The sequence below is a fragment of the Mauremys reevesii genome, linkage group 4 (genome assembly GCF_016161935.1).
Source record: "Mauremys reevesii isolate NIE-2019 linkage group 4, ASM1616193v1, whole genome shotgun sequence".
In the NCBI taxonomy this organism is placed as follows: domain Eukaryota; kingdom Metazoa; phylum Chordata; order Testudines; family Geoemydidae; genus Mauremys; species Mauremys reevesii.
This window is the reverse complement of record NC_052626.1, coordinates 13,914,581-13,927,448: the sequence shown is the minus strand read 5'-3', so window position 1 is coordinate 13,927,448 and position 12,868 is coordinate 13,914,581. Positions and strand designations below refer to the sequence as shown.

Below are 12,868 nucleotides of genomic sequence, written 5' to 3'. Positions count from 1 at the left end.
TTTATATGCTGGTTGCTAACTGGGATTTACATGTTTATAACTATGTAATTGATTATTTTTATTTCAAGACAGTTATTTCATTAGGAAATGTACTAAGAAGGGCAAAAAAGAACTATATAGCTAGACTACACAGCAGATGACAAAACTGATTAGTATGAAAAACAGACCACATTATGAAGGAGAGTGTATACTCAACACAAAGTCTCAAATTAACCAAAACCGGAGGAAAACTACCATTAAGCTAGCATACACAACATTTTGTGATTGAGTAAATAGAAGCCACTAAAACAATTACATTCAAAGGCCAACCTTTTATGCTTGCATTCATCATGTCATGCGTAGGAATTGCAGGGTAAAGAGCATGTGATGTGACAAAGTGTACCTACTGTAGCAGTTGGGCATAAAAAGATCTCATAAACCTTCCCCTTAAATTTCCTCTTTTTGTCAGCCTCTCTCACAAGTATAATATTACCTAAATATAGCCTTGTGTTTGTAAACATCCCAAAGCACACATACCCCACTATGAATTTCTTACCTCCAATATTCTGAATAATTATCGTAATTCCCACAATAACCTGTAAAACAATTGATTTCTTTAGAAAGGGTAAGGAAAACTAAAAACAAAACTTGAGTCTTTAACGGTCAAATTGCAAATTGATTATCTTAAACCAAATGTAGAACTGATAATTAGTACTGAAAGGAAGGGTGTCTTCTGTTTAATGACTAGTTTATCAAATATGGAAACAAATGTAATAGAACAGCAAAAATCTTCACCAGAATACTGTATTTTCATTTTGAGATGACAGAATAAAAGTAGTTATAAATGAAGTCTGCTCTGTAGACTGCTCATTTTTGTATCATTCAGAGGGCATATGAGTGTATTCTAATAATTTTCTTAGAACTTCACTGCATCTGTCATTCGGCTCTGAAGAGAATCAGACAGTACATGCAAATATCTTCTGTGTGTCAGCCTCATCAGAGGCTATGAATATTTTTTTTAAACCTCATTTTCTCTTTAGAATATTAAAAATTTACTCTTAGATCAGGGATTTTTTTAAATTTAAATTTCTGATTGTTTGTAGGACCAGTGCTGGGAAAGAAGTTTATCAGTCCAGAAAGCACTGAACTGATCCAAAGTATATCTAGCATTTATAGTCATGAGAGAAGACCTTAAAATTAGTAGCCAATGGGGCTAGCCTGCCATCTTGCTATGTTATATAATGTTTGTTTTTATTGGTTTGATTGATTATATTATTTTGATTTATATTGCAGTAGATATTATTTCATTATATTTGGCTGTAATGCAAGGAACCTACAGGTCTGTATCCTGTATGATTAGCTAGAGCAAGTTAGCATAAGTGTTTGTAACCTTTGGCATAGATAAATTACCGACCAGTTACCCTTCTGACTTTGGGGAACTGAATGGAGAACTGAAGGTGTTTACCAAAGTTCTGGAACATATCGGTAACCACAAGGTATACTGCAAGAACATGGAAGTAACAGTTCAGGCCAAAGGTAATGGTTTTGAGAATGAGATAATCGATATTAATATGTATGAATATGTTATTAATATGTAAGAATATACTAGTCTGTAGATTAAGTGCACCCTAAGATTTATCTGGATGAAAAAATAAGACTTGGGCATGGAAGGTTGGGCACTGATATGAAAATTCAGGATAGTGCCAGGACCCTTTAAGAGGGCAAAACCCCCATGTTGAGGAATCCTTCTCTTAGTTATCTTTCTTTAAATTCTCTTTTGTAAAACTATCAGCTTAGCTTCTGCAATATAGCTTAGCTACTCAACTCTCGAACCTGATCTCTACCATTTTGGGATTCAGGAACCTGGACCAACAAACTCACTGGACATGCCAGAGACGAGGGTGGTCCTCTGTGTCGCACTACCAAATCCCCGAAGGGTGAGTAAGCTAGTTTAAATAGCTTTTGTAAAAGGGATGTTACCACCAGGAATACAGAACTGTACTTTTTTTTGTGGCTCTGTGGTTTGTAGCTTTGACTACTCTTGTTTATTTTAATAAAGATCTTAAAATATTGACTTTGTCCACAGTGTGAATGTCCTTGCTGCACACCTCAAGAGTCCGGACAAAGTATTGAACTCTCTACATTCTCTAATTCTGTAGCCTGATTTTGGGATAAGAATCTAAGTATCTTCTGGTCAGATCATTGGCAAGCCTATAATAAATCAGCCCTATAAAACCAGGTTAACAAATTATGTTTCTGTGATTACTATCTTGCTGTCTTTCTAGTTCAATTCAAACATATAACCATGGCCCAAAGTAGTGGGTACTTATTTTGTGGGCACAAAGATAGTAAATAAATAATCAGCGTTTGAATATTACAGTGTTGGGCGCAATAGAAAAAGCTAAGAAAGAGGAGTAAAGAGAAGAAAAAGAGGTGGCTGAAAACCTGGATCAACTTCTACATACATTTCAAAGTTCAGATTCCAATCTTTCAGGTAGTTTATAGAATTAATTTCTAGTTGTAATGTGTTACAAAATAGTAGTTATTGAAATCATGCCAGAATTGAAGCTGAGAAAAAAGCAAGATAAGTATGACACGATTTTAAGACGTATGAGACCTTGTCATTTGCCAAGGCTGGAAAGAAGTGTCTAACACTACCAGAGAGCTAAAATTACCAGCTTTTCAACAGTAGAAACCACACATTTTTTATTCTGATTGTTTGTGGTTAACACATTTAGAATGGATATGATAAAAACAGATTTAATATTTTGTTAAATATCAAGATTTATTACCGGTTGAGGTAACTTGATCTAATCTTAGCTTTGGTCAATAAATCTGAGATCAGAATCTGGCCAGTGACGCAGAAAAAAAGACTTCTGCCTTGTGCTTTTTTTGTCTTCAGGAAGTTGTTTGAAAAGGCAACCGTTTATTAACTTTGTTTTGGCAGTTCACACACAACCTGAAGTACTCCTCAAGTACTCCCTGTTCTTTTTGCTGACACAGAATAACACAGCTACCATTCAAACCTGAAACACAGATCATAATAATAATAATGGAGAATGGGTAATGTTTAATATACTTCTCTCTCAAAAAGGAGATCCACTACCAGTGCTTTTCCTGTTGTGACAGGGTATTCACCCCACACAAGGCAGGGTGGGTTAAAGTAGTTCAATTAACCTTATGTGCTGCACCTAGAGGAGAGCCAGAGCTCAATAACGCCTAATGGAAGAAGTAGCTCAGCTGGGAATGAGCAGATTGGGCCTGTCTAAAGGAATGAAGCTGAGAACAGAACGGGGCTGCTTCAGAGGAAGTAGCTGGCAGTCACTCCCTAAGGGAAGGGAGGTTTCTTTAAGGCTACAGAGTCTTGACAAGTCAAAGGGAGGAAGAAGTCTACAGTCACTCCCTGGGAGGAGGGTATTTGGACCAGGGGACTAAAAAGGGGATGTAGGAAAGAGCCCAGGGAAACAGCGACAAGGTCTGGGAGCAAGAAGACTGTAGCTGCTAGACACATGGTCCCTGGGCTGGAACCTGGTGGACCCAAGTTTCCCTGTCGGCAGCTGGGAAAGTTACACAAGACCTGGCCTTGAACTGGAAGACTGCCTGGAACAGCATGTGGACAATAGATCCAGTGGAATGCTAATATCTTGGAAGAGGAGGACTACAGTGAGCTGGCTGGAGGGCTGAGTCACAAAGAGGGAGTACTGCAAAACCAGGAGAGTGAGGGGGAGATGTGGTAGAAGCAACTGTCAGACAGGGAGCCTCAGACCTGAAAGGAGCTAATATCTAGTTGTCACGATAAAGAGGTGTCCCAACAGTGAGTGAACCCCGTTACACCTGCACATGCTACATCTAATACTGGACAAATCCGGTTAAGAAAAATGCTTGCAGCAGACCATCTGTTAATCAACATGGAAGCCACATCAATTTATTCTTAACCCCCAAAAGCCTTTATAAGGACATCTGAGAATAAGAATTGTTCATCTGAAGTGATCACTAAATTTATAACACTCCTTAAACTTTGTCTGATTTACTTACAGTATTCACCTTCCATGTAGCATCTAAGGTACATCTTCACAGCAAACACCCACCCAGCACAGAGAGTCTCAGAGCCTGGGTCAACTTACTCGAGCTCATGCTGAAGAGCTAAAAATGGCAGTCTAGATAGGGCCCTACCAAATTCATGGCCGTGAAAACCTGTCACAGAACGTGAAATAAGCCCTTCCCTGTAAAATCTGATCTCCCCCTTACTACTGGGGGCTCCTAGGTGCAACCCCCAGGTGGGCTTGTCCTTCCCCTGCACAGCTGCTCTTGCTCTCAGGGGGAGACCAGACCCACCTCCGAATGCCTCCCCCGCTGCAGGAAGCTCCAGCCCCAGAGGTTCCTGCAGCTGGAGGAGGCTTGTGGGGTTGGGTCTGATCTCCTCCTGCTCCTGGAAGCACCCCAGCTAGGGGGCTCCTAGCTGTAAGTCCCTGCTGGGCCAGGGATGAACAAGACTTGTCCTTCCCTTGCATGACGGGGGGAGGGGAGGGGGAAAATCAGACCCCCAAGGTTACAACACCATATTTCAGCTGCAAACAGATGAAAACATGACATTGACCAATTTTAAAATCCTCTGGCCGTGAAATTGATCAAAATGGACCATGAGTTTGGTAGGGCCCTAAGTATAGATGTTTGGGCTCAGGCTCTGTAACCCAATGAGGGTCTTGGAACCTGGGCTCTAGCCTAAGCCTGAAGATCTACACTACTATTTTTAGCCCTGCATAGCAGGACCTGCAATCCTGAGTCAGCTGATCTGGGCTCCGAGACTCACTGCTGCAAAGGGGTTTGCTCTGTAGACAGCCCCTAAGCTCTCTAAGAGTTGAAGCACCATGATGACTCATTCAGAGACATCTGTAAACAGATTATGTGGTAATATTGTGCAGAATTTGAATATGGATTGGAAAGTAACAACATTTTCCTTCAAGATGTCTTTGTGTGTAAACAGAATATGCCACCATAAATTAGAGCTACCTATTTTAGGGCTGACTAAACTTTTGGCCTGCACAGTCTAGAAATTGAAGGTGCCATAAGGACTCCCCATTGTTTTTGGCGAGTAATAGGAATTTATTTACAAAAATCATGGGGTTTGTACAATGTTAGGGTTTTGCTAATTATACTACATAGCTATTTCTTAAACAGGAACAATGTAACTATAGTCAACAAAATATTTATCAGAACTAAAGTACAGAATAAAAGAGACATGGGTACTGTAAACAGAAGTTACCTTCCCAGGTGATCCAAATGCAAAGAGACCAAGATCTTCATAAGAAGTGACAGCTGTTAAAAGAAAAACAAAGTATTTCCAACTTCATATTCACTTTAGTTATGAATAGTTGGTTGTGTTTTTTTATTTTTTTTTTACACTGACAAAACTAAAGCAGTATTTTATGATTCTCATTTATAATATAGTTTTAGGATATAAACACTTTCTTCAAGATACATAACGATCCGTTTGTGCAGCAGAAATTTATATGACAGTAGTTTTACATTAAACATGATTACAAATATATCGATATCACATCACCTTCTCTTTAAGAATTCTTGTAGATTATACCACAGGTTAAACAATTCTGAACAATATTTTTAAACAAATTATTTTATTTCATTTTCATAAAGAATAAAAGGGGCAGCTTTATATTATAGTGGACAAATCTTTCAAGAAATATAAGGCTCAGCGCTCAATTCTGCAAGGTTTTGAGCCCCCCCAACTCCCACTAATTTCAGGGAGTGCTGAAGGTGCACTATACTTTGCAGGGTTAGCCCCTAAGCACAATCAGTACAGATCCTTACATATAGTGTAACCTGCACTGAGGCCCACCTTCAAAAGTAATCCCCTGACCTATGCAACCATATTGAAGTAATCCAAGATTTCCAATATATATGCTGGTAATTTAAAAAGGGATCATTCTGAATGGAAGAATTAATCTCAAAATGTTGGTCAGTCCACATTTTGTTACTAGAAAAAAATCAAGGAGTATCAAAAAGATGTACATTATTCTCAAAAATGCCATCCCCTTTCTTCTAGTCTATACTAATGGAGGACATGGCTGAGATTCAAACTGCCGTAAGTATTTTAGAGGGCAAATCAGTCTTAAACACGTTTTCATTTTTATAACTCTTATACTCTTTCCTCTCAGCCCCCTTGCAATGTGTTTTACCATCTCTTCCCATGTCACAACTTATTTTGGCTCCAGCCCTGCAAGCTGGCCTGCCAGGACAAACCCCCGAGCTGAGTCCCGTTGAAGTCAGTGAAATATCACATGGGAGAAAGCATCAGCCTGTGTCAATCAAGTTGCAGGATTGGGGCTGTGGTGGGGCAGCTGCCCACCCCAGTAAACAGGGGTTAAAAGCAGCCCTGGAGAGGGCTGCAACTGGAAAAGCTGGGCTGATTAAGGAAGCAGCCACAGCTGTGGCCAGCTTAATCAGGGCCCAGCTGGCCCTTATAAGAGGACTGTGGGCCAGCAGAAAGACAGAGAGTCTCTCTCTAGCTGTAGAGAGAGATGGGCCTGACTGCTTGGGAGCTGAACAAGGTACCTGAGTGGAGGAGACTGGGGAGCTCCAGCCTGGAAACCGCCAGGCTGCAGGTCTTGTTAAAGGCTGAGAAGGTACTGGGGTTGCAATGGGGCAGCCCAAGGGTAGGCAGAGGCAGCAGGTCCAAACCCTCCTGGCAGATGATGAATGGCAATTACACTGCAGTCGGCCCCAGTGAGCGAGGGCTAGATGGTGACTGGCAGTAGCCAAAGACTGAGGCGAGGTGGAGATAGGGGGTTTCCTGGGGAGGGGAGATGCTGAGAGACTGCGAGGTACTGCAGGGCAGAACCCAGAGAGAAGGGGCACCGGGGTCTGGGAGGGACATTGGGGGGCCTCCGGCGAGCCGGACAGCAGCCTGCAGAGGCACTCCAAGGCTGCAAAAAAAGCTAATTCCCAGGACGCCAGAAGGCGGCGCCGTGCTGGTGAGTTGTCACCCCGCCACAGGGCCTCAGACTAAACTCAAGACAGAGACACTGTTATTTGTCTGTAAAGTTACACACAGTAATAATTACTGTAGCACAGATACATAACAGAGAACTTAATCATCTTGTAGGCCTTTTGCAAGCTCAGTGTTTCACATTCCTCTCTAGTACCATCATCAATATGTTGTACAAAAACAAAATGGGCCAGAGTCTGCTCTGTTACACCAGTTTAAACCTGGAGTAACTCTGCATTTATGCTAGAAATTCAGTCCTGTTAATAGTGTGGCATTTATTCTCAATTTTTTAAAAGTACAACAATTTGATTTAAAAAGCAAAATAAACTCCACCAGTTTAAAGACAAGGTAGTTCAGCAAAAATATGATTTCTGAAACATACTTCAACACAAAGGAAATCCAGTTGTATCCCGCTGAGGTGAAATTGACAGTCACAATACCAGCAACACTGATGCTGCATACTTCACATATAAAAACGTAGGAGCAGCAGCTTACAATAACCCCATCAATAACCTTAACCCTCTACTCCTGCAAAATACTTCCAGCTATTAGTTCAATCCTGCTATAACTGAAGACTGAACAAACCTCAACACACAACCTGGGAGTAAACAGCAATGTTTATATCTGCTAAGCCATTTGATCGCTACTAGTAATTAGATTCGGTCACTGTAACAAATCCAGATTATTTGTGTCATTAAAAAATCAGAAGCACTTCTCCAAAAGACATTATGACTAAAACGTTTGTGCTTAATATATCTATCTCCATTTAAAATGAAATTAATATAGACGCTTCCTCTGCAGGCAGCTGCATGCCATTTCTTTTTACACTCATTTTTCATAATAACTTAGTATCACTGCAATGGACAGTTTATAAACATTATCAAGGTACTTTTCATACCATAAAAGTATATCCCCAAGTCATTCTCTAGAATTAACCACTGCAATTCCTTCCTTCCCAACCCCCGTCACACATTAGCCCATTATTGTAGGTTTGTTCACAAATGCTGGTCTGATGCATTTTTTTTAAAGAATATGTAATGATCTGTTTTGAAGAGTACCCCACATATAAAGAACAATATACATTTCACTGAGATAGACACAGTAGGTCAAGCTTGTGGCCTTTCAGCCCTAACAGGTTTCCACTAAGAGACCAGCAATGTTCTGTAACCTGGAATTATCTCATTGTTTTTACAGGAATCACTGACCAAAACTATATTATATATATCCTGACTGCAACCATCTAAAAATCAATGAAAGCCTGCAAGTTTAAATCCAGGAATTTTAATACATTTTTTATTCAATGAAGTACTGAGGCATATTTCTGGTCCTAGCTTAGCCTGGCAATGAGTTAATTGGTAGTAATTATTAATTGGAAAGGTGTTCTTCTAAAGCATGTTAAATAATTCATCCAATCACTTTACTGACATTGCCTCCTAATACTTGTTTGTATTAAAAAACAAAACAAAACAATGTTTCCCAGAAGAGCAATATTTCCTATGGATAATGACTTAGGGACCTAGAATATAAAGACGGTTTAAAGCCTCAAATTTCACCAAGTGGAAAGTTCCTTTATTGTAAAATAGTTTTTCTTCCATTTCTCCCCTTTGCCCTGTCCCTGTAATTTCCTTTGCACTGGGTTGTCAATGAAGATAATAAATAAAATCAGTATAATACCACCACCATTTAGGATGTATATGATACAGTGCTTTTCATCCATAGTTTTGAATACTCTATAAAGTTGGTTTTTTTTAATCCTTATTTTACAGATGGGAAAACAGATTAAACATCTTGCCCAAAGTCAGAAAGCATGTCTATCATAAATGGGACTAGAACCCATGTCTCCTGACTTCCAGTCCAGTGCCTTATCCACTGCATGAATACTTCCTATGAGAAATTATAAATACTGTACATTAAAAGATTGTGGTAGGTTCTTATATGGCTCCCACTACAATAGATAGATTAAGAGTTTTCAAACCTTTGCACTATCCAGTAATGATTCCTTTCTAATCTTGGAACCCTAACTGGCTGGAGAGAAAAAGGTAGCCACAAACTAGTCCAAAAGCACCAAGCAGCTATTGCCATCTTTCATTAAAGTATCCCTAACCGCTACTGATTTTTTTTTTTTTAAGTGTGCATAAAGGAGATCACTCAACTGATGAAGACAGGAACAGCAGTCTCTGAGCAGAATCAGGAAATAGTCAGCTGAGTGACCAAAGCTAGCTATGGAAAACAAAAGCAATAGGACAGAAAAAAAAAGCTTTCTCCTACCATGAAAACCCTCCTTAAAGTGAGGAAGACAAACAGGGCGGTAATGACAAGATGGATGATGGAGACAGAGACCAGGTTATACCAGAAAACCTCCATGTAGTAGAATTTAATGAACTGGCATTTTACGGTTTCAATAACAGTTTAAAAAAAGCATAAGTTAAATCATTAGGTGGCAGCTGAATAGCTATTGTAGAGAGTTAAGACTCCAAAGCAAATATTCATGAACTATGATAAGTTAATACTAAGGGTCTAGAATCAGAAGACACACCAGAATCAAGCAGTGTCAGATGATCTCTAATACAGAAGAGGTATACGAAGAGCAAGGAGATGGATAACAGTCAAATAAGATTACCAAGCCTGATAAGGTATCCATTAAAGTGAACATGTGTCCACAATGATGCTAATTTAGGGCTTGCTGCTGCTCTTATGACTTCAAAGAAAGCAGCAGGATCTTGGAGTATATGTGTATATAATAATAAAAGCTTGAATCCAGGTGGTGTTAAAACAGTCCTTACTAAGCTATAGCAGATATTTGCCTTTTTTCGTGCATCTTTGCAGAATGTCAGGGAGCTCAAAAATCATACCTACTGCAAAAAAAAAAAATTCAAAGTTTCAGAAGTATGACAATGTTTCAAAATCACTTATGGATGAATTTTATAACAAAATAATGACAAATCTTAATTTTCAAAATATTACAGCAACAGTGAGATATACAGTATCATATTTATACACCATTAATTCAAATAATTTTACAGGGTCACATCTTTGTAGATGAGACAAACTATAGACTATTGCTCTATATATTCTCTTCACTTACCAGTCTGAATGCACATACTAAGCAGCAGAAATACTGAGTAAGAAGCAAGGCTGGCAACAATCAGCAGCAAGATGCTAAAATACAAAATATTGACGTTTAAGGCATTTCTTAAAGTAAAATACATGTTCTCTTTTTAAAACTGGTTTATTATTGCACAAGAAAGAAGTTATGAGACAGGACTTCCTCATTTTATGGCTCACATCTGCTGACCAACGTTCATATGGTCACCGACTTATCTGCTGATTTGCTATGTTCCACTACACGTCACATTTTTATGTGCTAGGCTAAGTCATCACAGATTTATGTAGGACAAAAGCACTGCACGTGAACCATTTCATAACCACAATTGGAACAAAACCACCAGGAATTGCAACTCTACCGCATGTGTGTCTGTATATATATTGAAGTGAACTTAGTCCTTACAGAAGGAGTCGGATTAAATACAGTGGTAGTTAGTCCTCTGTTTATTCACAGAATAGGTACTGCATAAAGAGTAGAAATTCAAGCTTCCCCACACTGCTCAGCAGAAGTGCATCAGCCCTATCCTGGACAGCACAATTCTAAAACTAAATGGGATAATGATTTTGTGATATAAACATCTATTCATAGGAACTGGGTTGAGTACCAAATTGCCACCAATTTAATGGTAATTTAATGAGACTTCAGGTCACTAACCCCCCCACAGGCCAGATTTAAATGACTAACCTAGAAGTGAAAGGGGTCCATAACCTTAATGCCAAAAATACAAGCTACCCAGTCCTTGTACAATGTAATATTTTTCCATACAAAAATCTCAGCTCAGATCTTGCTCCCCACTTTAAAAAAAAAAAAAAAAGTTATGTAAAGGTCATTTCAGAATGGATATGTATGTGAAACTAAAAACTTACCTAAATCCAATGATCCCTGTGTTGGCCATGGCATAAGATAAACCAAGTATTCCACTTCCCATGATTGCATTCATTAAATTAAATACTGAGAAACCAAAGGAAACACCTGAAGATGCATGATTCAGAGCGCTCTGTAAATAGGATAAACAAACACAATTAGTAGGAGGGTTTTGTGTTTTTGTTTGTTTGTTTTGGAGAGACCAAAGAAATTTCAGCCACATAACTTCTCCCTCTCTCCATCAGCAGACTCTTATAAAACTCTAGAACCCAGACTGAAAAAATAAATAGTACAGTGTAGTAATGATCCCCAAACACAATAGTTTTCTACTGCAAATTAGAGTGGTTTATATTAGAATGTGGTTAGCTTTGTTTGTTAAAGACGACTTTGATAGCCATTGAAGTGGGGGAGAAGGAGAAAGGTAAGGAAATGGCAGCACTTGGGAGAGTTGAATGCTTCCAAGCCTTAGTTAAATAAATGATCAAACATCTCAAAAAAAACTGTTCTCCTCACTTTAAAGACTTGTACTACGCTGTGTGCCTGCATCAATGCTCATTTCTTCCTGCTCCACTCTGTAGGGCCAAATCTCCCTGCTATCAGCCCCACTTTGTATCCTTGTCATCTTTCTGCCACCTTCTAGGTATTATTTTATTAGTTCACACTGTCCTTTGAGCATAAGAGTCTTTTTTTCATGTGCTAAACACCTTCTCCTCTCCTTAAAATATCTCCTCAAAATACACTTCATAGAATCACAGAACTGGAAGTTGACCTCAGGACATTATCTAGTCCAGTCCCCTTCACTCAAAGCAGGACTAAGTATTATCTAGACCATCCCTGACAGGTGTTTGTCCTGCTCTTAAAAATCCCTAATGATGGAGATTCCACAACCTCCCTAGGCAATTTATTTCAGTTCTTAACTACTCTGACAGTTAGGAAGTTTTTCCTAATGTCCAACCTAAACCGCCCTTGCTGCAATTTAAGCCCATTGCTTCTTGTCCTATCCACAGAGCTTAACAACAACAATTTTTCTCCAAAGCAAGTTCGATATAATGTGGTTTTACCTATAACGCGGTAAGATTTTTTGGCTCCCGAGGACAGCATTATATCGGGTAGAGATGTACTTGAAAACTGTTATGCCCCCTCTCAGTCTTCTCTTCTCCAGACTCAACAAACCCAGTTTTTTCAATCTTCCCTCACAGGTCATGTTTTCTAGACCTTTAATCTTTTTTGTTGCTTTTCTGTGGACCGTCTCCAATTTGTCCACATTTTTCCTGAAATGTGGCACCCAGAACTGGACACAGTACTCCAGTTGAGGCCTAATTAGCACGGAGCATAGCGGAAGAATTACTCCTTGTGTCTTGCTTACAATACTCTTGCTAGTATCTCCCAGAATGATGCTTGCTTTTTTTGCAACGGTGTTACACTGTTGACTCATATTTAGCTTGTGATCCATTATGACTTCCTTTCCGCAGTACTCCTTCCTAGGCAGTCATTTCCCATTTTGTATGTGTGCAACTGATTGTTCTTTCCTGAGTGGAGTACTTTGCATTTGTCCTTATTGAATTTCATCCTATTTACTTCAGACCATTTCTCCAGTTTGTCCAGATCATTTTGAATTTTAATCCTATCCTCCAAAGCACTTGCAACCCCTCCCAGCTTGGTATCATCCACAAACGTTATAAGTGTACACTCATCTAAATAACTGATGAAGTCTTCACTAAGTCTTTCAAAAACAAATGCTCCAATATTCTTACTCAATGGCCACATTACATATCATTTGTCTGAACTAGCCTATCAGCTTCCTGGGGTGGAGACTGTCCTCATTTACTTCTAGGGCACCAAGCACACCAATGCTAATAAAATACAAGCAGCACCAAAAAATGCCAAGACAGTAATTCCCACCCAACCTCCCC

General features: G+C 39.3%; 1 protein-coding gene across 8 annotated transcripts in view; it reads right to left on the bottom strand.

Moving 5' to 3' along the window:
- Window positions 1-12,868, bottom strand: part of SLC38A6 (solute carrier family 38 member 6) — a 50,249-nt gene that overhangs the window by 36,497 nt on the left and 884 nt on the right. For all 8 annotated transcript variants that reach the window (XR_005597571.1, XR_005597572.1, XR_005597570.1 and 5 more), the window contains exons 2-5: window positions 10,958-11,088; window positions 10,071-10,144; window positions 5,243-5,295; window positions 536-575 (exon numbers count right to left, since the gene is read on the bottom strand). Coding sequence is in view for 5 of the 8 variants with exons in the window: in XM_039534665.1 (XP_039390599.1) it covers window positions 536-575; window positions 5,243-5,295; window positions 10,071-10,144; window positions 10,958-11,088 (298 nt within the window). In the remaining 3 variants the exon portion in view is untranslated. The remainder of the gene's footprint in view (window positions 1-535; window positions 576-5,242; window positions 5,296-10,070; window positions 10,145-10,957; window positions 11,089-12,868) is intronic.